Below are 14070 nucleotides of genomic sequence, written 5' to 3'. Positions count from 1 at the left end.
GTATTTTATATTGCTTTCAATATTTTATATGTACACATAAATTGCCTATAAATAAAAGAAAATCATAATCTGTATTTCTCACATAACAATGTAATTGAATCAGAATTATGTCAATTCAATTAGAAACTGTTAGAAAAACATTCCAATTACAAGTCAAATAAATATGCAATCATTTAATAGGTGTATATGTTCCTGATATTGTGACTCAGTAATATCTGTGTGGCACTTCCTAAATTCAATTCTGACATCAAATTATATAAGGCTTTAGCCTTAGAAATCTACATAGGTACTTTTTTAAAAAAGTAATTTAGTTTTTACTATCTGTATCTAAGTGTAGAGAATAAATTATGAGGTATCTACTTTGGAAACTAGCTTGCAAGAAGTGGTTAAAGGCAGTGTGGTATGGTGACAAGTATACTGAGCTGGGTATTTAAAAATTTAGATGCCATACTGATTCTGCCATAATGTAGTAATTCAGTAAATTTTAACAAATCTTCTGGGTCTCTGATTTCTCACATGAAATGAGGGATTGGACAAGATCATTTAAGATCTCTTTCCATTCTAAAATGAAAACACATTTATTGTTTCCAGTATTTATGCTTTAAGGACAGTGATCATGATCTTCCATGGAATGTAGTTGGACCAACTAATCCAAATTAGACAAGTGATATCCCCATTTTATAGATGCTGACAAGTGATCATTGAGCTTGATTTGTCAGAAGCCTTACGCCTAAAATGGTAGAGTTAGGAATTGAATTTGAGATTTTCTGAGTCAGTTGCTCTTACCACTGGATGTTCCTTTAGTTCTTCCTAAAGTACAGTAGGTCCTCGGGGTTACGTGGGAGATCCATTCCTAGGACACGACGTAATGCGATTTTTGCCCTTAAGTCGGAACCCACCTACATAAGCAATTACGTCACTCATATGGAGCACATACACAGCAGTAATGAAGTGAAATAGTAAAAAAAATTTAAAAGAAAGATAACATTTCCTGACCTTTACTTGTGGTAAATAAATAATAAAAAACATAAAGCACATATGTACATACTTCGAAATGACGGAACTTTTTTTTTTTTTTAATAAATAAATGGGAGATGGCAACATAACCACGAAACAACGTATGTCGAGTCTGACATAACCCAAGGACTGTCTGTAATCTATAACCAGACCTTATTTTTTGAATGAGGAAACAAATACTGATTTCCTTGATAGTAAATGGTCCTGAGCACTTAATGAACCTTCTCCTCCCTGCACAGTACTGCTAAGGTATTGAGAAAAATGAATAGAAGAATCTTAGGATTCTCTCCTTTGAAATTGTCACTTGTGAAACAAGAATAAACACAGAACAGTTAACACATTTCGTACCGCTCAGGAGTTTTCTTGTGTTTCGCGCGCCATCTGTTAAAGACCACTCACGAGTGTTCTCGTTTTTCACGCCCATGGAAAAAGGAGCGAATCTAGATATTTATGTAAATTTTGTTTGGTCCCTCTTCATAGAGGAAAATGTTTTACGCAGTACCATACGTTAAAAAAGTACTAGGAACTTTAATTGTTTAACTGTTTTTATAAATAAAAATGTTATAATAATTGAAAAACAACACCTAAAGTGCATTATGATGATTTAAATAACGTGCAGTTTGCCCAAAAAGGTGCGGTCCCTGGCATATGTCTTAGAGATTTCTATGCGGTACACAATGTGTTAATAATTACATTTTTAGGACCGACCACAAGTTTAAGACTATGAATCCTATATAATAAAAGGCTAATATGCAAATCGACCAAACAGCAGAACGACTGGTAGCTATGATGCGTACTGACCACCAGGGGGCAGACACTCAACGCAGGAGCTGCCCCCTGTGGTCAGTGCGCTCCCATGGAAGGAGTGCCACTCAGCCAAAAGCTGGGCTCATGGCTGGCGAGTGCAGCAGCGGTGGTGCGAGCCTCTCCCGCCTCCACAGCAGCGCTAAGGATGGCCAACTGACGGATTAGGCCTTCTCCTTGCTCAGGCCAGCCAGCAAGTTGTGGGGAGTGGGCCTAAGCTAGCAGTCAGACATCCTCTGAGGACTCCTGGACTGTGAGAGGGTGCAGGCCAGCCAGGCTGAGGGATCCCCCTGCCGAGTGCACAAATTTTATGCACTGGGCCTCTAGTATAATATAAATTGAGCACTTAAGCTATAATTTGAAAGTAGGTTTAACCCCACAAGGCTTCATTGCGTGGAAAAGAGTTTAAAACTAGATTTTGAATAAAGTAAGCATCAAAGATTGAGAAAAGCACTAAGATGAATTTTTTGCAGTTGTTTCTCTGCCTGGAATGAATGCTCTTCCCCCCAGAACTTCAAGGGCTGGCTCCTTCTCACCATTCAAGTCCCACCTCAAATGTCACTTTCTTAAAAAGCTTTCCTGAGCAACCTACATCTTTGTCACTTCTATTTATCCTTATGGTGCTTCCCAGTAACCAAAATTGTGTATCCCCCAGCAAAATGTGAGGTGCCTTATTCATACCTATAATTCCAGTGCCTAACACCTAGAAGTTTTTCTATGAATATTATTTAAATGAGTAAATGAAGTTATTACAGCATACCCATGAACACTTAGTGACCATTTGGGTCTGTTATCTATGATAAAACTAGTGGTTAAGATTAGTTAGTGATTTGGCTAAGGCAGCCTTTATATTAGAAATGAAATTTGATTCTTTTTAAAATGTTGATTTCATAACACTCCATTATACCTAGCAAATACTTTTTGTTTATCAGGAGTCAGGTGCTGTGAATAAGCCCGGTATTGGTGCCTTTGATAAAATGCTAAATAGATCATATGTGGTGTAGTTGCTTTTTAAAAGGAAGACTCACAGTGTTCACCTCAATTGTAGCATACTAGTGGCCGGGTGGACGGATTCATGCACATTGAAAGGAAATTAATTAGAAGAAATATTTTAATATCGCTATTCACCCTTTCTCTATAATAGAAGTGTCAACTAAATTCATGATCAACAATGACACATCAAGACACATGCCTGCAATTGGCACCAGCGAGAGCTTTATATGTATCGTGCATGCATATAAAGTCATCTTAGCCTTTTATATATAGAATAAACTTGCTTAATTAGACCTGTTTTCTGAATTAGCTAAACTTTTTCCAGCCCAGTGAAGCACCCCAGCTTCTCTTTCAGGTAATTGTCAGCAGCACAGCAGTAAATATCAACACAAAGCAGATTATTATTGTAGATAACGCAGGGAGAACAAAGGGCAAGATATTTAACTGCAGCGGTGTTTGACTATATTCAGCACAGTGAGAAAATCTGAAGTCATTTTCAAGGTCCACCATTTCTTACTTCTTTTCAGTCGGGTCAAGTTTCTAAACTTTCTAAATCTCCTTTTTCCGGCGAATGAAAAGAAAATAGGATTCTACCAAGTCTCCTATCTACCTACTCCAGGACTTGTGTGAGGATCAAATGAGATGAGGCATGGGAAAACGCTTCACAGACATTTGGTTAAAGTGTAAAATGTTTGCACCTGGCTATAAAACAAGTCGCGTTCCTGGGCTGAAGAAACTGCAAGGAGGCTAGTTGCTAGGGAGAGGAAGCCAGGCATTGCTACATGACATCATTACCCAGCGCCCACAGCGACCATTTCAGGGCTAGGTTGGGCTGTGGGCCGCATTTGTGCCATGGGGTCTTGGCAGCGCTGGCTGCGATTTGGTGGGTTGTCACTCTGGAGTGCTGCTGGGCCTGTGTCCCACTTGGGGGAAGCGAGTGTTGCTTTGTTGGCGCCAGGTCCGTGGTGCTGTTTCTTTGTAAATGGCCAGTGCACGTCATAGCAGCTCCTGCGTTGAGTGTCTGCCCCCTGGTGGTCAGTGTGCATCATAGCGACTAGTCGGGTGGTCGGAGGGACACTTAGCATATTAGCCTTTTATATATATACTAGAGGCCCATTGCACGAAGAGATTCATGCAATAAGTCTTCCCCTGGCTGCCGGCACTGGTTTTCTTCCTGCACCCGGACCCAGGCCTTCGCTCTTGCTGGAGCCTTCAGTCTTCGCAGCTCCGGACGGAGCCTTCAATCTTCGCTCCGCTGCTTCGCCCTATGTATGCAAATTAACTGCCATCTTTGTTGGGTTAATTTGCATACTCTCCTGATTGGGTGGTGAGTGTAGTGGAGGGACAGTTAATTTAGATGTTTGTCTATTAGGTAAGATATATACAGATATGTAGATATATAGATGAGTGAGGCACATATAATTGCACCATTTATATGTTCTTAAGCTTTATTATAGAGACGTGCAAAGGCTTTGTTTTAAAGAGAAACATGTAAAGAACTTTGGAAGTGATGTATACTTTGTAGTTTTAGGTTATGAATATATGGGCAACTGATAATAGAGAAAAACCTAATTTAATAGTAGCCTAAAAAAACTGAGTCCATATAATAATTATGGATATCCAAAATTATTTAAAAATTCTTCTTTGTGAAACTTAATGATCCTTGGTTTCAGTAGATCTGGAATGTGATCACAGTGAAAAGGTAGCCCAATGATAACTTTTATGTTGTGCATATATAGTTTAAAAGATAACACAAATATATTATTTGAAAGAAAGGCCTATTAAATGGGTCAGATGTCTTATGGCAAGCTTTGAAGACTGCATGAAAATTTCGAAAATTAGTTTGAATAATTTTTTGTGTTATCAAGTGTTTTGTCAGCCCATGACAGTTGTACTCTGCCACAGTTAATTAATAGATTTTAAAGTTCTGAAATAGTTGGAAGCTCTGAGTTCTAATTAATAAATGAAAGATCTATGCTTGTTCTATCATGTTCCAGATTTCTGGCCAGTGTAGTGGCAGCATAGCTAGGGTCTGTTCACATAGTCCAGTGGTCGGCAAACTGCAGCTCGCAAGCCACATGCAGCTCTTTGGCCCCTTGAGTGTGGCTCTTCCACAAAATACCATGTGTGGGTGCGCACGTACAGTGCGATTGAAACTTTGTGGCCCATGCGCAGAAGTCGGTATTTTGTGGAAGAGCCACACTCAAGGGGCCAAACGAGCCGCAGTTTGCTGACCACTGACATAGTCCATAGAACAGGCCAAACCAAACTGACAGCTATAGTCACTGAACTAAAAATAACATGAACTTTGGACAATTAAGAATTATTTCATAGTAAATTCAAAGAACAAGTGCATACATCTTTTTTGATTTAGTTTTGTTTAGATATTTTTTCTTTTTAATAAACTGACTTGGGTGAAAGAATGGAGTAGTCTTCCATCCTAAGGAAATTAGTTTTTCAGGAGTTGCTTTTTTTATACACACACACACCAAATTCTGATTTTTATTATTGTGCTTTTTAAAGCTATTTGCCTGGAAATATCCTACATATCATCTCTCTTATTTTTCTGTTACATTTTTTATTAAGAAATTAAATTTAAGTCTGCTTTACTACATGAGACTAAAATTGTGGACTCCAAATCAAAAGACTAAACCGTGGGTGGTGGAGATGCATATCGTAAAAAAAAATATATTGATCTAAGAACATTTTAATTTGGAAAACATTCATAAAATTAGAAGAACATATTTCTAAATTGACTCTTTTAAAACCAAAGCCCTCTTTGCATTCCTCTGTTCTATTTTTACAGATGAGCAATTGTGAAAAATATCTGAAATATTATTTCTAAGTTCACCATTTTAGGTAGATGTTTATGATGGGGGAGATACTTGTAATTTGGATGTACACCCTTTTTTACATTCTCAGTGAAAATTGATCCTTAGAGAAAGTTGTCATTCAAAATAATTGTTATGATAATGTATCAAAGAAACTTGTTTTACTCATATATGAATGCAATCCAAAAAGCATATTTGATTTGTGAACTTGAATTAGAATTTTGGTAAAGTTTTGTAGTTTAAATTTAGTTTTTTCATTATTTATCTCAGTTGCCAGTGTGTGTCAGTTTGCTATCAATGCCACTTTTTTCTATGTGGCAAGAAAAACATTGGTTTGCTCACAAGAATTCTCCTTTTTCTTTCTTATGTCCAAGATGGAATCTCATTGCTCTGGAAAATTTCCATAAATAATATCAATAGCAGGGGAGGACTCTCTGGTTTATGTGATGGCTTGCACTGAAGTATCCTGTCTCAGTGTTAATTATGTTTTTAATATAACCTAATGCAGTGGTTCTCAAATATTAGAATCACCTGAAGGGCCTGTTTAAACACAGATTGCTAGGCCCAACCCTTGGACTAAGTAATTTGGAGTTGGAACCTGATAATTTATATTTCTCACAAATTTCCAGGTGATGTTGATGCTTCTGAACCAGAGACCATCCTTTGAGAGCCATTGGCTTATTGCTTTTGCTGTTTTTATATCTGCTTCTTGAAACTCTTCTCTAGGCTTCTTGTGACACTCCCCTGGTTTGCCTGTCTCCTTATTGACTGCTCTTTCTCAGTTTCTGCAGGTTCTTTCTCTGTTTGTGTTGTTTGAAGTCCTTCAAAGCTCACCTTTGGGACCCCAGTACTTACATATTGTTTTTTGGTGATCTCATCCAATTTATTGACTAGAAATACCAACTAAATGCTGATGACTGTCCCAAGTTCTTATCTCCTGCCTGACTTCTTCTTGACTCATGTTTCCACTTTATTTCTTGGTATTTCCACCCAGATATCTTGTAGGCATCTGAAACTTTGTATGACTGAAACAGAACTCTGTGTTATTTTTTAAAAATCTGCTTGCCGAATTGGTTTTTATCCTTTATGAACTGTGTGCCTAGTCTGCGTCTTCCTCTCCACCCATTTTGCCTACATCCAAACAATCAGCAAGCTCTTTTGACTTTACCTGTAAAATATAACCCAGATCTGCCCATTTTTCTGCACTACCATCCTCACAGCTACCCTCTCTTCCTTGGGCTGCTGTAATAGCCCTCCTACCTGATCTCTGTTTGTATATTCTAGCTTCCCTCCAATCTATTTTTCACATAAGAGCTAGAATGAATTTTTTTTTATGTGAAATTATATTACATCTTTTCTCAAGTCCCTCCAATTGCTTCCCCTTGCTCTTAGACTGAAATTCAGAGTCCTTATTATGGTGCAGAGACCCATTCAGGATCTAGACTCTGCCCATCTCTCCAGCCTTATTTTTCTTCACTCTTCCCTTTTCCAACTATGCATTGCCCACACTGAACACTATTTCTCCGGGTCATTATTAAAATGTCTTGTTTCTCAATGAGGCCTTTCAGGACTACTATGTTTAAAATTGGAGTGGGGAGAGTACATGTACATGTATATACACACAAATTACGCTCCTTTTCTTCTTAGTACACTTATCATTTTCTAAAAATTATATATTTTTCTTATATCTTATTCTTTGTCTCCATTAATGAGAACATAAACAGTAAGAGCAAAGATTTTGGTTTGTTTGTTTACTTCTGTGTCTTGAGTGCCTAGCCTATATAGATGGGTTCAAATATGGTCCAATAGGGAATGAGGGTGTTTTCCCCTTAGGGCTTTTACATTACTTATTTCTTCTTCTTTGGTTGGTTCCTTGTGCCATTCATTATAAAGTTAGTAATCCTCTATGCCTCTCCCATACTATCTTGCCCTAAGTTTCCACTAATGTCTTTGTCACATCATCCTATTTTTTCCTACATGGCATTTTTTTAGAATATATATTTTTTTTATTCATCTTTGTTTATTGACTGTCTTCTTTCCCTCCCCCTTTAATTGAAAGTATATTCCATGTAGATCAGGAACATTGTCATATTTACTGCTATATTTCTGATATCCCAGAGGTATTGAAGAAATATTGGTTTCAGGAGTAAACAAATGAGGTTCATTGTTCTCTTGACATAAGCCTCACTTTCACCTCTTGAAAGCAGACGACCTTATCCCATTTCTCCCTGCTTGCTGACTAGATCAGGGGTGGGCAAACTTTTTGACTCAAGGGCCACAATGGGTTCTTAAACTGGACCGGAGGGCCGGAACAAAAGCATGATGGAGTGTTTGTGTGAACTAATATAAATTCAAAGTAAACATCATTACATAAAAGGGTACGGTCTTTTTTTTTTTTTTAGTTTTATTCATTTCAAACGGGCCGGATATGGCCCGCGGGCCGTAGTTTGCCCACGGCTGGACTAGATCTTCCTCTTTGGCTTTTACTGATTGTCAAACTTTCTATATATCTACCATCCCACAGCTTCTGATATAGGTTCCAACACTGCCCAACAACAGCCTCCTTCCTGCAACCAGAAGATTCTTTAATTTTCAGTTACCTTGCTTTTCTCTTGGCAGGATTTTTTCTGTGTCATTTCCATGTCTGCTGGAGCTGAGCAAACCTGAGTAGGGCTTCCTTCCATCTGTCTGTCTCCCTTGCCATTCTTACTCATTTGTAGCTTCCCATGTTGGCAAAGCATATTCTATGAGGCTGCCTCCTCCAAAGGTTCTTAGTGAAAAGTAGGGAGATAAATCCTTTGTGCCCTCTAATCCCTCAGCTTGTTCCAGAAGGGGAAGGGGTGGTTCTTAGCTGCTGTCATGTACTCTCATTTTGGCTTTCTTCAGCTAGGGTTTAAAAAAGTGTTTTGTTGTTTTGTCTTTAATTTCTTCTCTAGCTCACTGTTATGCCATAAAGTCAGGGGTCAATTCTTTATATATTTTTTAATTTTCACCCTTAATATCTCTACATTTATGCCATTTTAAAAAATGAAGTCATTTTTTGATATTGCAACATGATGATTTATAAGAAATATATATTTGGTCTTTCAGATGACCAAAATAAAAATTATATATATATTTGGTCTTTGTTCAGGGTTCCAGGCTCACAGCTCCCCAAAACCTCAGAATTTCATAAATGAGGAGAGCCATAAGGATGTCTTTTGTTATGTTGATGTGGTTACTGTTGGACCACACCTGAGGAAGTGGGCTGGTTTCCAGGACAACCAACCTTATGATTAGACTTTTGGAACTTTAAGTCCCACCTCCCCGACCTCCATGGAGTGCCGATGAGTTGGAGGCTGAATTAGTAGCCAATAAGAAATGATTAAATAAACCATACCCATGTAATGAAGCCTCTATAAACACCCAAAAGGACAAAGTTCAGAGAGCTTCCAGGTTGATGAACATATGATTAGAGGAGATTGTCACACAGATTGGGTATGGGAAGTTCCCATACCTTGCTCTATGCATGCTCTCTGCTGTTCCGGAATTATATTATTTTATAATAAACTGCAATCTAGTAAGTAAAATATTTGTCTGAATAGCTGCTCTAGCAAATTAATTGAACCAAAGGAGAGTGTGGTTGGTCAGAAGCATAGTCTTATAGAATTGATCCTGTAACCTGTGAGATCTGTTGCTATCTCCAGGTAATGTCAGAATTGAGTTGAATTGTAAGACACCCAGCCAGTATCTGAGAATTGCTTGGTGGTGTGGATAAACTTCCCCACCACACATTGGAATTAGTGATAAGACAGGCCGACATTTAAATTCTTTAAACATTGACTCTATGTGTCTAACCTCACACCTTTGAAGTTACAGCAGTTATTTTTTCCTATCATGTAATTCACTTTATATGTACAACCTCGGTGGGCATCTTGGACTTTATTATCATTTTAAGATCTGTTGTTCCACCATACTTATAAAATAGCTTATGGCCTAACTTGAGTCAAGACTTTTTGAGGCATGGACTCTCATCTTACACGACTATGCCTATTTTGTATTTGAGTGTTCCAAAAAATTGCTTTCTTAAGCATTGTGTTCCCATAGTTTTAAGCTGAAAGCTCAGAGTCAGCCATCATCTCAGCACTAGGTGGCACTTGTGCATCACAGTTAGTCATACATTCCTAACACAGTTTCTGCAACAAGTGCATGATCCACAAATAAAATGTTTGGAGTCCCTATGTAGACATTCCTGAGAATAGGAAAATGAAACAAGAGGAGGCCTAATAAATACTAGTTGCTTTGATGTATTTGTAAGTACATGGTTGAAGAATATAGTAAATCACTGCATAATCATTATTACATAGTAATATCAAATAGGTAGGAGGGTCTGCATCCATACCTTCTTAGCCTATGTTGCCATAAAGTTTAAATTTCATTTAGGATCTGTTTGCTATTTATCAAGATCAGTTAGAGAAATGAGTAGTGCAGCACTGGTTCATACCCAACTCCAAGTACTTATTGTTCTTTTGTAGTATTTAAGAAATGCCTGGTTTTGATTTGTGAACCCAATAGATATTCACTGAGTAAAATGTCAGCATCTCTCTTTTACTGTTAAGAAAACAGGAGCTCAAAAACCAGCATCATAACTAATAGGTAAACAGAACCAATATTCAAACTCAAGTCTGTTGGGTTCTAGAGCCCAGACATGCTCTTCCTATTATTTTGATGGTGCCAGGTTTAGCCAATACCCATTTATGTTAAAGCAACTGAATGACAAGTGCAAATTACTGATGTTGGTTTCTTTCTCTTATGAGAGGTGTGGAGTAGAGCAAGAATCTAAAGAGCAGCAAGGACCTGAGCACCCTGGGCTAGAAAGGGAAAAAGGGAAAGTCACCAAAGGAAAGACTGGCTACCAAATGTGTTGGCTTACTTTTGCCTAGCGTCAGTCCAGTTTCCTTTAAATAAACCGATGACACACAGGAGCTGAATAGTGAATTGGTACTGTAGGCTTTAAATCCTGGTTTCTCTGAATACTTACTGACCATGTGATCTTGGGCAATTTGCAAACTTGTGACTTGGTTTAACTTACCTTTAAAATGGAGGATGATTAAATGTGTCATTTTATGAAGCACATAGACTGGTACCTGGCATATGGTAAACAATAAATGTTAACCATTTGAGTGGTTTCATATATTAAGCAACATGAGAAATGTCTATAATTACCCTAGCAACAGCCAACTTTGTTATAGAAGAGTTTTGTGTCCAGGAATTTGTTCATGTAATTTTGGCTCAAGAGAAGACTCCTCCTTCAAGGGAAGATATAGCTGCTACTTTCTGAGATATAATACAGATATATATGTACAAATTAGCATTCTTAACATTCTGGTGTTAGATTGCCTGGTATCAACCAGATTGCTATTTACTAACCATATAGCTTTGGGCAAGTTAGTAGGCACTTAGTTGCCTACTACATAGAAAGTACATCAAAAATGAGAACCATATAGGGAGGTAGATTTTTTACTTAAGGAAAAATAAATAGATCCATTGGAAGTTGAAAGATTGCAGTAAATGGCACTTAAAGTTCTTTACAATGATAGAATACCATGATGGTTCTATTTTGTTTAGTTGTTATTTTTATATTATGTCAAGTCTCAAACATTTATAAAAGTAGACTAGGTTGAGAGAGCAAAGAACCCATGAGGGACCTATCAGTTAACTTCAATAATGATATAATACATGACCAATCTTTATTTTATAATTTAAAAAAAATAACTTTAATGATGTATTTTACATGTCAAAATACATGCATTTAAAGTGTTACAGTGATATGTACAAATTACTGTGTAGCCATTACTATAATTCAGTTTTCAAACTTTTTTTTGCCTTGGTAGTATTCCTCCTCCTCATTTACAGTTAATCCCTATTTCCGTGCTCAGCCCCAGGCAAACTACTAGTTTACTTTGTATCTCTATGGATTTGCCTTTGTTGGACATCTACACTAATAAAAGACAAAGATGCTAATTGACCATACCTTCGCTACACCCATCAGCCAATCAGAAGAGCATGCAAATTAACCCAACAAAGATGGCCGTTAAATTTGCATACTGCAGGTGGGGTGGGCAGCGCCCGATGCTGGTCACGGATCCGTGACCCAGAGAGGCGGGGTCGGCAGCGCCCAATGCTGCCTGTGGGATCGGGCCTGCTGTGGGCGACCCGGGGCGCCCGGCGCGGCAGGGTGGGACAGCGACATCCGTTGCTTGCCCCACTTCGGGATCGGGCCTGCCATGAGCAACCTGGGGAGGTGGGGCAGGCACCGTGGGATAGGGCCTGCCATCTGCCACCCGGGGAGTGGGCCTAAGCCAGCAGGTGGTTATCTCCTGAGGGATCCCAGACTGTGAGAGGGCACAGGTCGGGCTGAGGGACATACCCCCTCCCCGCCAGTGCACAAATTTTTGTGCACCGGGCCTCTAGTCCTATATAATAAAAGGCTAATATGCAAATCGATTATGCTATGGTGCACACTGACCACCAGGGGGCAAACGCTCAACGCAGGAGCTGTGGTCAGTGCGCTCCCACAGGGGGAGTGATGCTTAGCCAGAAGCTGGGCTTACGACTGGCAAGCACAGTGGCAGTGGTGGGAGCCTCTCCTGCCTCTGCGGGAGCGCGAAGGATGTCCGACTGACCGCTTTGGCCCGCTCTCCGTGGGGAGCGGGCTGAAGCCATCAGTTGGACATCCCCCAAGGGCTCCTGGACTGCGAGAGGGTGCAGGCCAGACTGAGGGACTCTCCCCCTCCCCTGCCGAGTGCACGAATTTCATGCACCGGGCCTCTAGTTTCATAGAAATGGAATCGTATAATATGTGGTCTCTCATATTGGCTTCTTTCACTTAGTGTAATATTTTTTAAGTTCATTTATGTGTTAGCATGTCTCAGCAGTGTTTCTTTTTCTTGACAAAACATTTTATTTTATACAGAATGCCACTTTTTGTCTGTCCTTCACAATGGCCAATCTTTTATCTACATTTTTATCCTTTTCCCCTCCCTGTCTAATGCTACTGAATTATTCAAAGCTCTTTTTAATTTCATAAATATGATAGCTTAAAACATTGATTATTTTTCTTTTTATTTTTTCAGACCATTTTCTCTCTCCTCCTCTTGTCTCTTTTATTTCCTGTCTTCAAGAATCTTTTTTGTTTGCTGTTTTGGTTTTACTTGAGAATGAAGAGATGTGTAGATCATAAACTTTCAAATATAGAGACAAATGTATTTCATTTATCCTCACTTTAATAAGTCTTTCAGATTGGCTTTAGTGTTATATGTTGGACTGGATTTGCTTGTTTCTAATTCTCATGGTGTGTGTTTTTTCTTTTTTAACTTAGGTTGTTGGAAGAGGAGCCTTTGGGGTAGTTTGCAAAGCTAAGTGGAGAGCAAAAGATGTTGCTATTAAACAAATAGAAAGTGAATCTGAGAGGAAAGCTTTTATTGTAGAGGTAAGATGAGATGTTATTTCTATTGTATAGTTTTTTTCACCTAAGATATTCTGAATTTAATTATGAAAAAATATTTCTCAATTGTCACTTCTCCATATACTTGAAAATCACTATTTGGATGACTAAAGGTAATGCCATAGGAACATTTTTTCATTCACAGTCTTCATTCTGATTAAAAATAAGGGGGAAAGGAGACTTAACTAAATGAATTCATCCCTGAATTAAAATATAATTCAGATCTATTTCAAGCCATCAAATTTAAATTTTAAAATAGAAAAGAAATACTATTCTCTCCCATTATCTAAAATTAAGATAGGAAATGCTTTCATTTTGACTGGATATTTTTAGAAATTTGAATGAGATTATTTTAAGGAAAAATAATTTTAAATTTGGTTTTTCTCATGTTGTGTGAACATTTACAACTCTGTTCTTTTATAGATATACTAGAGGCCCAGTGCACAAAAATTCATGCACTCAGGGGTGTCCCTTAGCTCAGCCTGTGCCCTCTTGCAGTCCGGGGGATGTCCACCTGTCGGCTTAGGCCCGATTCCCTGCAGTCGGACATCCCTCTGGCAGCCCGGGAGCCCTCGGGGAATGTCCACCTGCCAGGTTAGGCCCGATCCCCTGGGGAACAGGTCTAAGCCTCAGCCAGACATCCTTAGCACTTCGGAGGAGGCGCGAGAGACTCACAGCCATTAGCCCAGCTTGTGGCTGAGCGGAGCTCCCCATGTGGGAATGCATTGGGCGTCTGCCCCCTGGTGGTCAGTGCGCATCATAGCAACCGGTCATTCCCAGTTGTTCCATCGTTAGGTTCAATTTGCATATTACCCTTTTATTATATAGGATTGATAGAGAATTTAATAATCATGAGATTGTTAAATTATCAGACTTATTCTATATTAATTTTGTACATTAAATCATAGTGTTTCACTAAATCAGTGGTTCTATTGCTTT

The 14070-nt window shown here is 38.7% G+C and overlaps 1 protein-coding gene across 3 annotated transcripts in view; it reads left to right on the top strand.

Annotated features, from left to right (window-relative positions):
- Positions 1-14070, top strand: part of MAP3K7 (mitogen-activated protein kinase kinase kinase 7) — a 63452-nt gene that overhangs the window by 2439 nt on the left and 46943 nt on the right. For all 3 annotated transcript variants that reach the window (XM_081095094.1, XM_081095093.1, XM_081095092.1), the window contains exon 2: positions 13006-13116. In XM_081095094.1, coding sequence (XP_080951220.1) covers positions 13006-13116 — 111 coding nt within the window. The remainder of the gene's footprint in view (positions 1-13005; positions 13117-14070) is intronic.

The sequence above is a fragment of the Myotis nattereri genome, assembly GCF_964212035.1.
Source record: "Myotis nattereri genome assembly, chromosome: 6".
Taxonomy (NCBI): domain Eukaryota; kingdom Metazoa; phylum Chordata; class Mammalia; order Chiroptera; family Vespertilionidae; genus Myotis; species Myotis nattereri.
This window is presented reverse-complemented; position numbering and strand designations above follow the sequence as displayed.